This window comes from Caloenas nicobarica, chromosome 2 (assembly GCF_036013445.1).
Source record: "Caloenas nicobarica isolate bCalNic1 chromosome 2, bCalNic1.hap1, whole genome shotgun sequence".
NCBI classification, from domain to species: domain Eukaryota; kingdom Metazoa; phylum Chordata; class Aves; order Columbiformes; family Columbidae; genus Caloenas; species Caloenas nicobarica.
Window position 1 is genome coordinate 48,816,473 of NC_088246.1, and position 19,334 is coordinate 48,835,806.

Here is a 19,334-nt window from a genome sequence, read left to right on the forward strand (position 1 = left end):
ATTAACACTAAAGATTGAAATCACTTGATGACAAAATAATTCTTTGTGTGCTATAACATATGCTTTTATGATTTTTTTTAAAACAGTAAATTATATCTTTGCACATATTTGGCACAATAAACATTTGTAAAAATTCAAATGCCTTATAGCAGGTGGGATTTTTTCTTTTTTTTTCTTTTTTTTTTTTTTTAATGCCTACACAGTACACATTTTTCTGTTAAAGAAGACTGAATATTTTAACATTGTAACACGATAGTAGTAGCTTTTCATGCCTCTTAAGGAAAACAACCTATTCCAAACTTTGTTGGCTTGTTTAAATCACACTAACAGAACAAAAGCCAAAGAGTTATTCTATTAAAATTAGTCGTTTCTGTATTGATATTACATACACAATATTAGTTATTATTTATTAGACAAATATGTAGACCAACCACCATTAATGACATTTCATAACACGCATACCTGCATAAACCAGAACCTGGGAATGTATTGTATACTTACACGAGAACAGTCAAGGAAGGAGGAGGAGACCGGATAACAAAAAAATTACTAGGCATCCTACTCTGTTTAATCTCCTTTACTGGATTGCATATATAAATAAAATCTATCTGTTTTATATATATATTTATATATTAAACAGAGTGGGCCAAATTCTGCTCTCACACCTGTGCAAACCAATTCCAGAGAACTCGTATTGTGTGAGAGTAAAAGAAGGCATAATTTATCCCAGAATGAACACATGGGGTCAGACCTTGGGCAGACGGAAACTCCTGGAAGGGCTGGAGTGATGCTCATGTATTCTAGATGGGAAGATGGTTGTATTTATTCTGAGGGTTCCTTACATGCAGCTGGACATCCGAATACTGACAAGCTCAATGTCAAATATGGGTGGCAGATTTGCAACTGGCACTGTTCTTCCAACCATCCTATCCAGCCGTTCCTCACCCACCCCCCTAAACCCAGCTCAGCCAGGAAATTTGCCCAGTTTTGCTCACATTTGGCCAACCATAGATACTTCACGGCCTGGTGTCCCAGGGTTCTGCTTTCCTGCTGCACAGCGAGACACATGCGGTGCTCTGCTCATGGGAGGCCCACGTCCTCCTTCACAGCACGTCTCGCATCAAGCCAGCCTGAGTTTGGGTACTTGCTCTGCACTTGGTGTGGAAGGTAAGGGATTCACTGGCTTATCACCTCCTCTAACTACCTCCATTGTATTCTTCAGAGCAAAAAGTACCAAAAATTGACTACATCTTCCCCAAAAAGGGTGAGAGGGACGTCCTGTAAGCAGCATCTTCCCTCCTGTGCATCTGCTCAAGAACCTTATAGATTGTTTCACCTCTCAAAGGTCTCAAGAAATGAAAGAAGAAATTTTACCATTCACAATCCAATTCAGAGTGGTCTGATGGTAGTGGGGGTGCTCATGGCATCAGTGACAGGCCCCGGCTACTATGTTTGCTACAGACCAGTAAAGGAAGAGACGTCTGGGCTACATTTGCCCCTTCCTCAGAAAGGCCAAGAAATTGCAGAACTGAATCTCTTACAGGTTGTAGCCTCCCTACGACCACCAGCCAGTCAGCAGAGTTCTCATCCACAATGTCCGTCCGTCCTTCCTTCCTTCCTTCCTTCTTTCCTTCCTTCCTTCTTTCCTCCCTCCCTCCTTCTCCAATCTTAAAGATTTGGTCAGAATTTATTCTGAACTACAGGGTGGTTGGACACTGTCAAGTGGACAATGCTACCAAGAAGAACAAGACATACAAAGGTGTGGGTTTTGCAACAGCGTTCAGAGGTTTCCAGATGCCAGGATCACAAGACATCTGGTCCATGTGTGCTGCCACCAGTTCACGGTTCAACGTGACATCCACGTCCCCCCCGCCACCAAGAGCAAAATAGCTAGCTCTGGAGCTAGAACATTAACTCTGCCAAACGTACCCTCAGTGAACAGAGAAGTCTTTGCACATTGCATCTCCTCCTACAAACCCTGTCGAAACTTCCACTGACTCCCTGGGTGCCGAGCTAGGAACACCGACTCTCCATCCCCACCACGCAGCTGGAAAGCAGAATATACCGCACAGAGTTGTTCTTATTGCTCGACAAGACGGATGGCCACGTGAATAGGAAGAAGCCAGCAAATACAGATCACAAGTCTGCTTCGTTCTTTCTTTTTGTGTGAAATATTGGCCTATAATTGACTGAGTGTACAAAAACATACTGCAGTTTAAAGACAACATACTTAAGTACAATCACTGGGGAGAAAAAGTGCATCTTAAAATGTGGAGCCTTGCTTTTGAAACTCAGCATCCTTTCTAGAGTCTTGTGAGAACTTTAAGGCAGAGTTTCCTTTAGCAGACCACAATGCTGAAGACTTGGACAGCTTTCTCAGTGAGGTATCCAAACGAAGCCCTATAAGTGAGGCATTGTGGGTTCTTGAGGGTCCATTTTCAGCTGGACATACACAATGGCTGTTAAGTAAAGGCACTCTAGTGTACAGCCTTAGGCAGTGTGTTATTGGCAGTAGGGAAGTGAAAGTTTAGTACATCACAGCAGATCCTATAGCAGGTTCCTAGAACAGAGGGACAGGAAAGAAAAAAACATGAGCGAAACACAAAACAAGCTTGCTGAAGCCTCTAGGGCCAAGGCCCTTCTACCTCCCACCTCCCCACCTATTTTCCATATGTCTAGTGGCAGACTGCTTTGGACAATCAGTTGTTCTCCCTATCCCTCTACAGCTACTCTAGAAAAAATGGACAGATGTCCAGTGAAGCCTCTTTGTTCAAACCTTGCGGAGCCAATGCATGGTCTATGTACCCCTTAAATTCCACTTAGGTAACCCTTGAATATTTCTCAAAGATGAGTGAGATTCAAGGTGACTCTTACCTACTGAGTTACAGTGTGCAGCTGGTTCTGTGAGGGTCAGGCTCAGAAGTGTGAATTGCAGGGGACAACTCTTTTTTTTTTTTCTGTTTTTTTTCTCGATTTTTTTTTTTTTTTTTTTTTTTTAAAGTAAGGGTAACACATTCCTGGAGAGCTGACAGCCAGAATACATTCACACAGGCTGACGTTCAGGAGCACACAGCTGCTGTTCTATGGCATATAGTCAGACAGCTTCCAGGACACTGGTCGTATTTGTTCAGACCTGCCTCAGCGGTCTCTATTCTTTTTCCTCAAACTGTTAGGAGAAGTTTTGTGAACATGCTGAAATATAGCTGCCTACACAGATTCTGCTGTCTCGCTATTTACTACTTTTAACAGCAGCTTTAAAAACATTTGTTATGAGTTTACCATTAAATCCTTGGCAGTGCTTTTCCTCTCTTTAGTTCTTTGTGTTAGAGATCCTTGAAGCATGAAGTTTCTGTTAAACGTTTTGACAGTGGTAACTGGAGAACCATCTATTTTGTCACCTGGGAAAAATACAAAAAGGGAGGTTTTTCACATAACAGATTGAAGCAGGTGTGACAATATTCCTAAAGAGTCACAGCTTCCAGAGAGGTAAAACTTCCCCTAAGACGTATGCGGAAAGCTGGATTTAATTTAAATGAAAAACAGCAGGCTGTGATACTCAAAATTTATTAAAGTTCGAGGCCATGTCAATCAGTGGAATTACACAAGGGTAAAACAAGAGCAATGCAAGGTGAAGCAGGCCTTGGAATTGTCAGAGGTAATGCACTGTGGGCTTAAAAAAAAGAGAGAAAACATGAAAGAAAAAAGCACTTTATTTTATAAAGCCAATTCACAGCCACACCCTAAAATACCAGGAACATTGCTGAGCCACATCATATGGACTGAAATCAGCAGACATAGGAAGCAATAAAAAAGCAAGGGTGGGTCGTGGAAGGTGGCAACTGGCTTTTGGTAATTAAACAGTGCGACTGCTTGGGCCTCACAACCTAACCCCGGGCACACGTCCCCGCTGCAGCAGAATTCAGCATTTCTCATCTGTTTTTCCCAGCCTTCTGTTTCTGTGCCTATTAATTGGCCACTGTCACAACTTCCACAGAAAGAGAAAGTGGTGCTACTTTTTGATGTGCCAAATATGTATTTTATTTTCTGTAGGTACAATGGGAAATGAGGAAGGTGGACATATTCAGGCTTTCTCGGTTCATTTTGTAACTTAATCTTTCCCCCACTCTGCTGAACTGTACATTATATTGAACTTTATGAAGATAGACTCTCTATATAATGTACACAACAACAACTTAACTGCACCTTTTATTGGTGGAGCTGGAAGTTTTCTCCTCTGCTGTCTTGATGTGTCTATTGTATGCATCTGTAAACAACACATAAGTGTTACTCAACTCCATTACAGAAAAAGAGGCAAGATTTCCCCAATGTATTTTTGAATACTACATAATGTTCTGGCACCTGGTTTGTTTGCTTTTGATCCCGTTTCCTTGTCAGGCGAACACATGGAGCCACATTCAAGCCTGCAACAGTGAGAGCTGATATTCTGCTCTCAATATCTGAAATCTTCAAAGAAAATAAAAGAGAGAGACAGACAGATGGGGAGAGGGAAAAAGAAGTTTTAAAATTACGGTAGATGCCACTACTAAAATATATCCCTCCCCCCGTTAAATTCTCTTTGATCAAAAACCACAAACAGATGGCTAACTTCTTCAGCAATTCTGACACTTTCCTGTATTCTTTAGTCCTGATGTTAAAAAGGGCTTAATTTGTTAGTAAAGATGGAAAAAAAGAACAATCCAACCTACCGTGTGACTCCAGGGAAGAGGTATTTTACTCCTTTTGAGGAAAAAAAGAAAGGGGGAGAGAAAACTCCTATCTGTCATCTCCCAGTTACCTTTAGCTACATAATCCCAGGTTCATTCAAGCTGCATTTTTCAAAGGCTACATTCAAAGAATGACTTTGTGGGACACATTTCCAAATTCAAAATTAATTTCATGCATGCGCAAACTAGATCCTCCATCACGAAATCTAAACATTTGATCTTAAACATAATTTACACGTTTATGTATGTTAAACACAAACATGCGTAGATGCAGGAACACATTACGTAAAAACACTCAATGGAAAACAAATTGCCAGGAAAAATAGAAGTCCAAGAGTGCAAACATCTGGGGGGGGAAAGCAGGCTGATGCTGAGCCTAACAGAAACAAATGATGCTGAAAGGGAAAGAAGTGTCAGAGAAGTCAGGCATATAATCCATCTCCTGATTCACGATGACACCTGAAGCTGTTCACTCTGCACAAGACCTTCAGTTGGCCACTCTGCTGTCCTCCTTGCATAGCTTAGGCCTCTTTCCTCCTCACCTCTCACCTCCATTAACATATTTACTATAAAATAATGATGAAAGGCAACAAAACATCACCACCAGCTCGTGCTGGTAGAAGTGCAGCAGTGCACTTCTGACATCAGAGAGATGTCAGGCTCTCAGATCTTTGCTCAGTTCTAAATTGAGCGTGCTGCCACTGCGTGAAATAACTGGGTACTTCCCATGAAAGCACAGGCAGGTCAGAGTGCCTGGCTGGGCACGGGCCGGGCAGTGAAAGCATTGGCAGTGAGTTGCTAGCAGCGTCATCTATCCCCTTGAGGTCCGGCAGCGTTACCTCGCTCAGCTTTTAGCACCAGATCACGATGTTCTCTTTGGAGCCCCAGACTTGCTGGAGCTTGCCAGAGAGACACGAGATGGCAGCCCACAGGACGAATTGCCTTTTGGCCGGGATGTGCGCTGCTTAGCAGCTAAACCCCAAGGCAGGCTTGCGAGTGCCCGGCTCTGTTTGGCTCAGCGGCCGGCTGCCTTTGGCCTCTTTCGGTAAAGCAATACCGACACTGGCTTCTTTTATAAAGCATTTTACAATCTGCTGATTAATAAACTGCCTAAGACTGTATTCGCAGCCTGACCACAGCCAGGCGTGTGACACAGACCGTACCACGTGAGCTGCCTGGGGCAAGGAGTAGGTTCGATATCAGTATTGCAGCAACAGGCTGTTGTGCTCCAATGCCCATAAACAAGCTGGGGGAAGGACCAAACAAATAGAGCACATCTGGCTGTGCTGAGTTACGCATCTCAGCCAGGCTTTGCTCAGCTCCTGTGATGCAGTCAGCATACTTGGATCATGAGTTCACTGCGGTACAAAAGAATATCGAAAGTAAGCGTGTGTGGACAAAAGGCAAGCACTAGGCAAAGTGGCGTGAAACCTGCCGGTAGGGAGGAGTTGCTGCCCTCACCTGAAGCTCCGCATGATGAACCTGGGCGGCTGCTGTGGCCACCTGATCCTCCAGATCGGCCAGCTCAGATTCTGCCGTAACACTGTTGATCTTGCGCGCAGCGTCCTCCAGGTTGGTGAGCTGTCCCTCCAGCCCGTACACCGTGCTGGCTGTCAGGTACACCTGCAGGGCCAAGGCAGGGACAGGCGTCAGCGATTGCTGTTTTGTGGGCACGGAGGTTTATCTTCCACAATGCCTTTGAGCTTGTCTCCTTGCTAAACTGTCAGAGAGACGCTTACCTGGCAGAGGAAAATCAGGGGGGAATAATCTGAAAACGCATCACCACAAAGAGAAGGGAAGCGGCAGGTGGCTGAACTCCAAATTTCATTCTACAATGGTATTCTAAAACAGATTCATTCCAGATTCACCAGCAAAAAAAAGAAAGCTGAAAAGCTTGCTTTTTTATTTTTGATATGCAGTTGCATAGCAAAACCCCTGAAGTCTACAAGGGGAAGTCAACAGATCACACCTTGTATAAAGCTGTGTTTATTGAAACACGCCTAATACCTTCTGGCAATCAAAACTCTGTAAGAATAACTGTTTAGCAGCACGTGGCTATCAGCTTCTTATAGAGCAACTGTGCTCACATGTACAACGCAGTTTTCCATCCCATCCTGCTCTCACCTAAATATACAGCAGCCAAAACCTTCCCACCTCCCGGCCCTTTGGAGTCAATGTGTGGAGGGTCCAAAAACTTATCTGGGCCACATAAAAGAGAATACGAGACTTCAATATTTAGAGATCTTCCCTAAAACATAGAATCATTTCGGTTGGAAGACACCCTCAGTATCATTGAGTCCAACCATAACTCTAGCACTAAACCATGTCCCTAAGAATCTCATCTAAATGCCTTTTAAACACCTAAAACCAAACAACTTTTAATAATTTGACCCACCTACAATACTTCTGATAGCTGCAGGTAATGGTTGCATTTCCCATTCAGCTCCTCAGAGCAATAATTCATGATGCACTGTGTTTTATGTGTTTCTTTTATTTCACAAAGAAATTTAAGGTACATGGCCAGATGGAGGTCTCTGGTTTATAGAAAAGGGTAATTGTCAAGCATTATCTTTTCACATCTGTGCTTAAAATTGTGCAGACTCATGCAGTGAAAATACTGCACCTTCTGCCTATTTACTAGACAGCCAAAAGACTGTTTTCATGAGGTTGGCTACAGCACAGAGGAAATGAAATATATATTCTGATCTTCCCCACGGGCAGCCTCACTCACTCTTATAGCAGTAAAGACTGTGGTGCTACAAAACTAGCATGAATTAAACATATTCTGTGGCTGACTTCATGGTTCAAGGGGCAAGCAAACAGGATCTGAGGCAGATCCTTGAGCAGATACCTTCTACTTCATACCTGTTTTCCACTCATGTCATTGTATATGCCCACAATTGCTAGATCATGCAGTCATTTGACATAACGGGTATTCAAATAATTTCTGGCCATGCTGTGACTTTATGGATAAAAACTGGCAGAGAATGATTAGATTAAGATGTAAGTAAGTGTTTGCTTTTCATTATTTTTTATTTTATTATTGTTTCTTAATTGCTTGCAATAGTTTTTGTTTTTCCATTATATCAGTTGCTTCAAAGCATAAATGTATATACTATTTTTTTTTCATGTATGTGACTTTGCTGAGAAACAAACTCACTACAACTTGTGTGAACTGCATCTTGTAAGACCAACAGTCTAACTGCAGGCATGAAATATCTGAAAAATGTACATGCTGATTTAAATAGAAATGCTTCTGCTTTTATGGGTTTTAATTATTCTTTCCATTCATTTAAATGAGACATCTTTGTGGTGCAGCATACCGCAGCAACTTCAGATTAAAAGTTGTTTTCACAAGTTGTTTTTAAATTTCCCTATCATGTCTAAAAGCTCAGAGAAAGAAGAAAAAGGAACATTATGAACAGAAACATCTTTAGAAAGTTGAAGAAAAGATGCATTTAAATGCTGTGCCAAAACTCTCTGCACAATAAATTGTACTTTTCCAGAGGGGAAAAAAAATCTAAAGAAAATAGGACTAATAGAAAAATGTGGGGAGGGAAGGTCATCAATATTTTTGTAACTTGTAACCCCTACATTTGTTAAATTTTAATTTTCTTCAACATTTTACAGCTATATCTAAACAAAAGATCTTTCTAAAAAATATTCTTGTTACATGAACAATTGTTGTGCTTCCAAACAGCAATGGGCTACTTGCAGGTCTGCACTAAATTATGCGCTTATGCTTATATTCACATTCACATGCAGATTGTGGAAGCTTATTTTACTACCATTTAGTTATGCAGGTGCTGGTACAGGTGGCCCTACATTCTCCCCACTGATGTGTGCGCAGTCCCCAAAATGCTACAGAGAGCAAAAATGAACAAAGTGACTATTATACACCCAGATCTTCTTCCAAAATTTGCTGCGAAGAGGACAAGCTGCATGCAGATACGCCCCCAGCTGCATCGCGAAAAGTTACGGATTCCTGGATTTCTAAAGACTCTTTAACTCTGCTATGAAGTATGGTGGTGAAATTTTGAAACCATGAAGTTTTGCCACCTGCCTCACATCCTGTGTGGAGCAGAAAAAGATGTGGGGTGGGGGCACAGCAAGGCTGAACTGGATACCTTATGAATTATGCAGAGAACTGAGAGAAGCTAAACCGGGGCTATGCTGCCAGGAGGGCAAGGCCACAGCAAGAAACGCTCTGCCCCAGTGCCTGGTCTCTGCCCAGTAAGAAATGCTCAATCCGAATGAATGAGCAGGGGTCACGGCACCACAGATACCAAAGCCCCACAAGGATGGGAGGGATTGTCAGTGTAACAGGAAATAAAACAAAAAACTAAAAAAACAACACAACAAAAAACCCGCACCTCAGGCAGTTTACAACACAGCTTTCCACAGAAAAAATGTGAGAGGAAATCTCCCCAAATTGTTCTCTGCCCTCCTGAGGAATTTCTTAGTTTTTCTAGAGACATCGTCAAGCCTGGACTTGGATTTTTGTTCTGTATTCACTCTCCTGACAAATGCATTCCGTGGCGTGGGGAGCTAGGATGCTTCACTATTTCATGAGGGAGAAAATCTCTATCTACCTGCTTCTACTATTCTGAAAAAAATTAATCAAACTCCCAGAAGTTGTTGTGGACATGTGTCTGTCATGTAAGAATGAAGCGGATATCACAACAGGTGGGCATGAGGAAGGCATTTTGCTCGCCACAAGCTCAATTTACACCCTCCTCCGGGCACTAGAGCAGCAACTGCTATGGGAAGCCTTTACCATTCTGCAGAGGGCCATATTTGAGCAGCCCCATGTCCAGCATCTCCTGGACGCATCCTCCTGTCCTGCCCTCCCAACCCCACTGGGGATGACTCCCAAGCCTGCATTGCTTGTTTGTTTTGAGTTCTCCTCTCAGAGAGGAGCTGGGAGCACGGTCGCTCTGTCGAGAGCTATATGGTGGGGCCGGCTCGAGTGGCTGTGGTGCCCCGGGATGGAGGACAGGAGATGCCAGCAACCAGGACAGTGTGTGGGAGGGTGAGGAGGAGAAGAAGCATCTCAGCTGGCACAGTGGGATGCCTGGGAAGGCTGAGCAGAGGTGAGAAGGAGAGGTTTGGAGGTTGGGTTATGATCGGGAGCTGGTTGGGAAGTAGTGAGGGTGCTCTGGGGTGGGTTGGAGGGCATCCTGTTGGTCTGGGCCAGGGGAAAGGGCTGAGATGGAAAAGGGTTTGGATCAGAGGAGGTTACGAGGGGTAGGATCTAGTTTGGGAACCTCTGAAGTAGGGCTGGGAGATTTGGGCTCAGAACAGGTGTGTCGGGAGGGATCAGTGAGCTGTACGACCGGTGGGAGGGCTCTGGAGAGGCGCAGTGGCAGCAGTGGCTGGCATTGCCATGAATTATCTCCCCCTCAGCCCCTAACTTGGGGCTGTTCTGGAAGTGCATTTCTGTAAAGGAAACTGATTTTTTTTCCCCTAAGAAGTGGTTCCACCTTTGGAAATTTTCCAGGGGCTAAAGAAAACCAGGATCTATTTTCTTGAATTGATCAGGATGTTATAATGGGGCAATTCATAACAGGTTTTAAAAGCTCCTAATGAAGGGAAAAGACACTGAAATGTAATCAGTTAAATGCGGGAAAAAGAGAAAAATCGAAAGTTACAAGTGTACCAACTCCATTAAGTGGATGTATAAAAATTACCAATGAGTAGTGACTTCCCTCTATGACTGAGCATTACACTTTTCCCTGCAGATGACAGGTACTCATGAAAAAGGACAAGTGACTCAAATGCGGCCAAACAGAAATGTTTGTTTAATTTGCCTTCTCCAGCCTGCTCTTTTTAACAGTGCAGCAGGCAGCTCTGGCTCCCAGGGTGCTCAGCACAGAACGCTGGGGAAGCGTGGCTGGATATTCCATCACTTCGTGTGACTGAGGATGTGCTTTCCCTCTCTGTCCTTACAGTAATAAGGCTGTGCTGGGATTTGGAGACACGTGGTTTCAGCACGGCATGGCGCAGCTGCACAGCCACAGAGGTTCAGAGGGCTGAAGTTAACTTCTGAGGTAGGGATTCTAAAATGAGTTGTAAAACCCAATACATCCATCTCACCTCCTTCCCAAAATGTCTTAAAGCACACATTAAAAAAAAGAACCCAAAACACAGCTAAGCACCCCTTTGAAACCAGATTTTCTGTTCTGTTTGTGTATTTGCTTAATAACCCCAAATCAATTCTGAACATCCACTGATGCTGCGTACACGCTTTCCCTTTCCAGTTGGCACCCACACACAGGTACACTCACTCACACACATGACACTTGCACATACTGATTCACATTCTTACGTTTTCTTCCAGTGTGGTGAGCTGCTCATCGAGCCTGACAGGGTCCGTCCCCAGTGGGAACGTCCCTCTGCCCCTGTCCTCAATGTCAGCTGGGAAGTCGCAGGGACTGGTGGATTCTGCTATCAGTTCTTCAGTGGCATTGATGACTTTCAGGACCTCTGTAGATATGTTGCAGAGAGAGACAGCAGAGTACTTCTGTTTTGTTACAAGAGCAGACAGAGAAAACAACAGCATCAAATTAGCACAGAGTGGTAATATGTAAAATCACCTTGATGACAGCTGTAGCTTTAGCCATTCTAAAACAATGTACTTGGCTGGCTGTTGTGAGCAGACACAAGAACTCTGTGATGAAATTGGAATCTACTTTTCTTTTTCTCCCTCCCCTTTTCACATATGCACACTGATACAGCATGTAAAATTACATACACACGCAATTCTTCCACAACACAATTTCTGCTGGGGAAATGGTCCAAATCTTATCCCTAATGAGCATACAAATATCCAGCTTTAAAATCCAAGTGAGCTAGAGAAGGCTATTTTTGCAATAGCATTTTAAATAGGTTTTAAACGACAATCTTCCTTTTTGGGTACTGGCAAACAGATGTGGAAACATCTGTCTCCATATCTACAGGAGCTATTGCATTGCAGCTGCAGACATGGGAGAGCAATCTTCAGCAGCCCTATCAGGATGGCAGTTTGCAAAGGTACTTGCTGTGAATTACATGGTAGGCCTCTAAAAAAAGCTCGAGCTATAAGCATGTAAACACTTGTATCCTAATTAAACAAAAACAAAAAACCTTTTTTATTATTTATGAAATACTTTTTATCAAACACCATGGAAAACCATGCAGTTTTAGTCATTATTTTTTTGTTTTAAAACAACTGTAAGCCTTTTATCTGTGTTCCTAATTTATAATTAACTATCCCTATCCTGATGATTCTCACAGAGCTTTAGGCTTCAGGACAACTCCTCTGATGGCAATAAAATTTCACCTGATGTACCCTCAAGCATCAAGCTCAACATCCAAACTATACAACTTGAAGACTGAGCCAAAGCTTGTTAAATCCAATACAAATACTGTCACTGAATTTATGTGCAATACCTTTAGTGTTGCTTTGCCTAAAAGAAAGTGTGGGAAGTTTAAACCTATAATTAATTAATTCCTCAAACCTGCAAATAATTAAGTATGTGAATTAGGGGCCCACCCATCTGTAAATTTTTCCACAAACAAAATCTCTGAGGATTAAAACTGAGGAAACAGTCTTTGAATTCTATATAGTAAATTCTATAGTACAGAAAAATATAACTGATTAAAAATCTCTGTGTGTTATGTAAACACTGTATTAAAAAATATGCCAGCTGGCTTCCTAGGCAGGATATAGGACAAATAGTGTTCCTTGGACCCACAGGCCCTGGTGGGTTTAACTGGGAAACCTCTTTTATTATCTCTTTCCTGTAATTAGCTGTTCATTTTTATGTTAGATAAGACTTTTATACTGAAAAACTACCTTTTTAGCAGCATGTGCTCAATAATTGTGTGTCAATACATTAAGGCATCTTTAGCACTGTTACTCCTCCGAATTACAAGAAATAATTAGAAAGATGAGATTAAAGAGAAGGAGAACAAAGCAAATACAATATGATAGAGCACACAGATCTTTAGCTTGTTAGGACAGCCAGCAGAGCCCCAAACAAGTCAGCTTAGGACTCTCTTACTGAGAACAAATACTTGAATCCCATAAATAGCCTACTGTTTTTTCCATTTATTTTCACAAGTGCCAATTAGGTTAAAAACAGATCAATAATTTTATAGGATAGAAAAGGGAATCAATGTTACTTTGTTTTATTATTTGCTTTTACAAGTACCTAATTCTTATTCTATTCTATGAGTAGGGAGCAAAAAAGGATAAAGGCCAGACACTATATTTTCTTCATCATCTTCACTGATGTATGTTCTCCATTTCAAGAACTGCAGCCTCATTTCAGTGTTCATTATTTCTTATATTTTTTATTATCCTTTGTAGCTAATGATGGATTTCCAAAAAAGATTAAACTGAATTAGAAAACGGTGTTCTTATACCAGAACATGAGAATCCATATTGGCATTTATCACAGACCAATTACTGCAAAACAGGCTTTTTGGTTTTTGTTTCCCTGGTAAAGTGTTCTGTGAAATCAAGATTTTGAGTAAAATACCCTACCTTCTCAATAGGTAATGCATAAGGGAAGAAAAGTTAAATGTGAAATAAATGTGATTTTTTGATTTTCTAGAATTTCTAGGTAAGTTCTTAGTGGCAGATGCTGTTTGACTTTTAAAACCAAAACTTGCTTCACATTAAATGTTGCACAAGGCAGCTAGATGAATGTTCATAGTGTGTTTGCATCAATTAACATATCTCAAACCTCGTCCGCAGGTATCTAGACCAGGAGTCACAATGTTAAAGCTTTTCTTTAAGCTTGTGAAATATCTGCTTTTATAGCATAACAAGGATACAGCACTAGAGTTTAAACACTGTGAGGAAACACATGGCAAGCAAAAGTCATTTCCCTTAGAGCATACCTGAAGAGTAGATCTCCCAAAACTTAGAGCACAAGCAATATTTCAATTTATTTAAATCTAAACTTTGTGAAAGTTTTCTGCTAAACGGTATTCAGAACTCAACTTCACCCCCGGCTGCATTTTACAGAAAAGTAAGAAGAGATTCGTGTCTGCACAATGCAGATGTAAAATCAATGTGCGGGGAGTTCAAGGTTTCTCAAATTGGACAAACTGGATGCTCAATTAATGGGTTTTCATATGTTATTACCTCTTTTTTGAGCAACTGTCAAAAGCTTTTAAAATGGCTCATGTTCCTAAATGTCCAGTTTGCAAATCTAACAGAGTACTCTAGATATAATTATTCAACATGTGTAAGGAAAAAATGAAAAAAAAAAAAAGAAAAAGAAGGAAAAGTGTCTTGGAGTTTCAGCACTTCACAATCCTGTCCCCTCCCCAACCACCCATGTCAAACTTAGGAGTTATGAGGTTCTATAAAATCATCTAAAATTTGCAGACACATGCACACCAAGATCATCCTGGTAGGCGGACATTTCAAATTGCTATAAAGACCTCTCGGCTGTCTAATTTATCTTGCCCTTGCAGGAAAGGTCATTGTTAACACCTGCAAAGAGACAGCTATCATGCCATGATGAAGTCTCTCCCATCTGTCTTGTCAAGCAAGTCAAAGAACGAGTATGGATGTGATTGATGCAGAAAGCAACCTCTACTACAAATACCTAGCACAGAAAAGCTATGCAGGACCATTCTTCTCAAAACACTGGGACACATCCTGATTTCTACTGCGCTCCCCTCCCTACCTCTGGATTATCACCACCCCTCCCAAATGAAATCTATGCAGCTGATCCAAATTTGAATTTTTGTACTGGTTACGAGAATCTCATTCTTTACTTAATTTGAGATTAAGAGGTTAATGGAACAAAGAAAACATGCATTTATCCTTTTTAGAATAATTAGCATCTATGCTCACAAATACATTAAAGAAACAGTCAAAAGAAGATGCTCAATTTCCCAAGTTCTTTGTGGAAGAGTTTTCAAACCAACGAAATACTAAAGTGTGTGCATGCACATATCTTGTATGTGTGTCTGCGTGTATCGAATATAACAAACAGCATCTTGTAAAACTTCTTTACTGTCATTTCTAGTTGTAGTTGGACAGATGGAAAGGGTTCCTGTTTTGCTGAAGATAATGCTTCAGTGGTCTACACCAGCTCTTGCTGGCTCTTAGCAATTTCCCTCTCTTCTGCTGTCTCTCTTTCTCTCTCCTTTCCCTGCTGATGCTGCAGATGTTTCCGATATTTCCTTCTTTTTTTTTTTCTTTTCTTTTTTTTTTTTTTTTACTTAAGGATGCTACACTGGAAGGTGCTTTATAGAACAGTACTTGCATCCTTGCACAAGATAATGGAAGGAAAGCAGGATGATAAAACTGAAGCAACGTAAGTGTCCAAGCTGCTGAGAGCAGGTGAGCATTAAGTTCTTGTAGGCATCTCAGCAGTCTATGACATCTCCACATTATTTCCTTTCCATGAACATTATTACTTTTATTTTTAATGCTCCTAAAGTAAAGTTCTCCATCACTTGAACTAATTTTTTCTCCACAATGTACTCAGCCATTAGCATTTTCTTTTTGCTACTACAATGTTATGGCATCGTTAGGCTCTATAAAACTAGCACAGGAAGCAGTCGCAATTCAGTAGAGAACAGTTGACATCAAGAGTAAGATCACAAAAAAGAGCAAGGGAAACTTGCAGCCCTGGTGGTATTGACCATGTCCATGATGACTTGGAGAGCAATCATTTTTACCTCTGGTCTCAAGCCATTCTATCACACTCCCAGTCCCATGCCAGTTTCCCAGTCAATACCCTCATATTTTTGTAGGGAGTTGAGGGAGGCTGGGGAGAAAACAAGCTCTGCTTTGCCACTGATTGATTCATTTTTTTGGACTAACCTGACTGAACCCAAACTTGATGAAAACAAAACCAAAACTCAAATGTGCCTCCGCGTCTCCTCACCCTGTGGGAGTTCATTGTACACCTTTGAGCAAAGACTGAGAAAGAAAGCTAAAATTTGCCTTGATATTTGGTAGAAGACAAATGTACTACGATGAACTATGGCATTAAGGAATTACTCTTCTGTGCAAGTTTAAGACTTCCTTCCTGGACCTTAACATCAATATCTTAGTTTATGGGCACCCATTTAGAAAAAGAAAGCTAAATTATCTTACAGAGTGAGCTATTATTCTACTGACATTCTCCAAAGTGTGACACAGAGAAAAACAGCCTCTGTTTTTGATTGTGCTAGGTAATTCTGAATATTAGATTTTTACTAGGGAATTCAATCTACTGTCTTAATGTAGTAACAGATGTTATTCCTAATAATTTTTAATGCCTCATTTCTAGAGATGAGTTGCCTATAATCATGAGAAAGGAAGTTATTTTCCAAAAGGTGAAATATTATGGTCCACACTGGAAATGGAATTATTTAAATCTTAAAATCCGCATAGGATTCTCCAAGAATATCTATAATGGACGTAGGCTGATGACATAGCACAAATGGAAAAATATTTTTTCTTTAAAATCATCCTTGATATTTTTAGTAAAGAAAACCCAGATGATTAAAAGGTGATTAAAATTCATAGTACAAAATTTAACTTTGAGAGTAAAGAAAAAAACAGGAAAAGTTAAGGAGTGTTTTGCTGAATTAAGCATCAACTTTTGACACAAAAAAGTGATTCTTATGACTGAGAGAATACTACAAAATTTATTTGCTTACCACTATATATAACATACTAAAAATAGTATCTATTTTAAAATACAAGATAAACATATATTTGCTTAGGGAATAAAATAAAAATCTGTTTATAAAATCTGATTCTTTTAAGATGAGACTCAAATAGCACAGAATATGAAACCTTATCCCATCTAGGCGAATGATAAGCAATAGACACTAGCAGCAAAGTGAGAAAGTATCTACTAACTATGTATAATGAATGAATTAAGGGTTTGTTTTTTTTTTTTTTTAAATTGGGAGCTTATAAAGATTTTTGAAGACCATTACAATCAGAAGCTGCTAAAAATCTTTTGCTGAAATAATTTTTTTTCCCAAAAATTTTTAATATAGGCAAGTACATGAGAATAGGAAGATCATAGACCTTATCTTTGTCTTCTGTTCTTCTTTACTGATAAAACCAAATTCTCATCACCAAGCCAAATAAGAGAGCCAGTCAGCTCCATACTCATCACTCCCATCATAACACAGAGCTAGCTGTGATTACAAAATATTTTTCTGCAAGGATTACTGATTTTGGCCAAAAGGTATGACTTTTTCAGGCCTGGTATTTCCAGGAAAACATTTTGAGTTTGAGAATTTTGCTTGGAAAATGTGGAAACCCTCAATATCACTTTATAGCATCTCTTACTATGTAAGAGATGTAAGAAGACACAGACAAAACAAAGCATTCTCACCTGCTGCAATACAGTGGATAAAAACTGCAGCTTTAAATGAAGATCAAAAGCCTTTTGTTTTTCCTAGATAGTGGGAAAGCAGTTAAGTAAAAAGGCAGAAAAGATATGTTAACAGCTACACAGGTTAACATTTCTATATGTTCAGACTTATAGAGATCTTTAGGATGAACAGCAAGGATAAAGAAACTAGCTAATACAAAATACCATTAAATATAGATTTTACATTTACTGTTAAAATATTTAAAATAAAGCAATGCCCAATTTATTTTTGTTTGTGGGATTTAGAATAACAATCTCATTAAGACAGATATTGCAAATGCCACATCATTTTTTATAAAATGAAACAGATGGGATATAACTGATTTCCACCATCACAAAACAAAGTGGCACTAGCAATAGAAAAATACTTTTGCAGCAGCGTTAAGAAAAAGAAAAGCCAGCTATCTTCAATTTTTGTGCCTACACAATTGCAATTTGGACACTGTATGTGTTTCTAGTTACAAAAGGGTCTGGACCTCACTTACACCACAGTCAGATGCACATGTTGGGAAGACCTGGGCTGAGTTAAGACATCTTGTGCCAAATCACTTCCTATGGTTTGCTGCTGTCTCTCTCCTAGACTTCACTGTCCCAAAATAAACAAGTAAACCCCTTCATACTACTGCTCTTCAGTGTCAAGTCACTAGGCTTACCTTAATCCCCCTAATTTACTTAGGTCTATTTAAACTAAACTGATGGGGTTTGCCTTGAAGTCTCTGGGCTGCTTACAAGAGACAAGAAAACAGTGACTTTTTTGTTACAGTCTATTTCCCCCCAGTTTGTTACAGCGGCTTACACCGATCTTCACTAACTTTATCTGTAAAATGGTTTTTACGTTTTCCTCCTAAGTAAATAAACCTTTAGTGATCAGACAACTGAAGGAGGTTCCCACGGGTATTCATGAACCTGAGTATCAAATCCGAGACTATGAGAATCTTGTTTACAAAGGCGCTGCATTCCCCACGTGAATCCCGCTGAAATCTCACTTATTCTGCACTTCTCCAGGTAGATTCAACAGGGCTTTGATTCAGTTGCTTTAATGCAGGCAGACAAGGTCCTATTTGAAATAGCTTGAAGTAGCTGAGGATTTTCAAACAATGCTGTCAGATATGAGATGGACCTGGGAGATGCGTGTTTCCTCTGGACTAGCAGTGAAAGGCCCTGTGGGATACCCTAAGGCATTTCAGATGGAAATATCTATATACATACTTTTGCAACTGTATTGAGCCCAGAAAGTGTGACAATTCGAGCAATGCACTGCCCACTTTTGCAAACTTTTTAAAAATAAATGTTTATGGTCTTGAATCAACTATTTTGCTTGAAACTGAAGATTCAGATTTTGACAAAATAAACCTACAATCAATTTTCCATACTAAAGAGGAATAAATAATAGTAAATGCATGAGATAAATCTCTTGAATGAGATTTTTGTCCAGCAAACTACTTTATACTCAGGTTAAAACTGAACAGACACTTGACTGCTTTGTTGAATTGAGAACTTAAAACTTTGGATCCATTAGCCCAATGTGAAGATTAAAGTCTCACACCTCTTCCAGAAGAAAAAGCCACTGTTTTCACCTGCCTTGACCAAAATATTTTTTCTCTGCTGCCATTCAAAATCCTGTGCATAGATTATCTGCAGTTCATAAACATTAAAGATCACTTTTTACAATGCTGCGCACATTCAGTTTTCAATCCTGGACTTTGGAAGACTGCCCAGATAATTAGCATCGTAATAAAAGCAATGATCCATCAAAACACAAGAATTTTTCCAAGCATCTTGCATACAAAAATGTGAAACAACAGATACACAAGTATCTTCTAAGTTGTTAACCCAGGAAGATGTGATTGCATCACATTGTTCAGTATTAGGGGGCAAAACAGGAAAGCTACTATACTACATAATTACATTTTCTTGCTTAAGTGAGCCATGGGGTTCTGGCTCATTTAGGAACTTTTACTCTGTCATTGCTAAAGTCTTCAGGCATATGAAGCGGGACGGCAGTTTCCTATTAAACCCTGCCCAGATCAACACGACAACCAAAATATCTGTGAGTTCCACAGCAACATTTTCATTTCAGAGAGCTGCAAGGTAACAATCACAAAAACTGCTTCTCCATCTTCTGTGAGGATGGTGCATGCATGCCCCAGCCCAAATGGCTAATGGAAGCCCAGTCATGAGGAGACAAGGGCTCTCTTGTTATGATAGCACTGCTGTTACA

General features: G+C 40.4%; 1 protein-coding gene across 3 annotated transcripts in view; it reads right to left on the reverse strand.

Annotated features, from left to right (window-relative positions):
• Window positions 1-212: 212 nt before the first annotated feature.
• Window positions 213-19,334, reverse strand: part of MYRIP (myosin VIIA and Rab interacting protein) — a 213,899-nt gene continuing 194,777 nt past the window's right edge. For 2 of the 3 annotated variants that reach the window (XM_065628378.1, XM_065628379.1), the window contains exons 12-17: window positions 11,053-11,247; window positions 6,186-6,347; window positions 4,360-4,464; window positions 4,204-4,264; window positions 3,280-3,398; window positions 213-2,560 (exon numbers count right to left, since the gene is read on the reverse strand). In XM_065628378.1, coding sequence (XP_065484450.1) covers window positions 2,528-2,560; window positions 3,280-3,398; window positions 4,204-4,264; window positions 4,360-4,464; window positions 6,186-6,347; window positions 11,053-11,247 — 675 coding nt within the window. In that variant the 3' untranslated portion in view covers window positions 213-2,527. The remainder of the gene's footprint in view (window positions 2,561-3,279; window positions 3,399-4,203; window positions 4,265-4,359; window positions 4,465-6,185; window positions 6,348-11,052; window positions 11,248-19,334) is intronic. The other variant, XM_065628380.1, reaches the window with a different exon arrangement.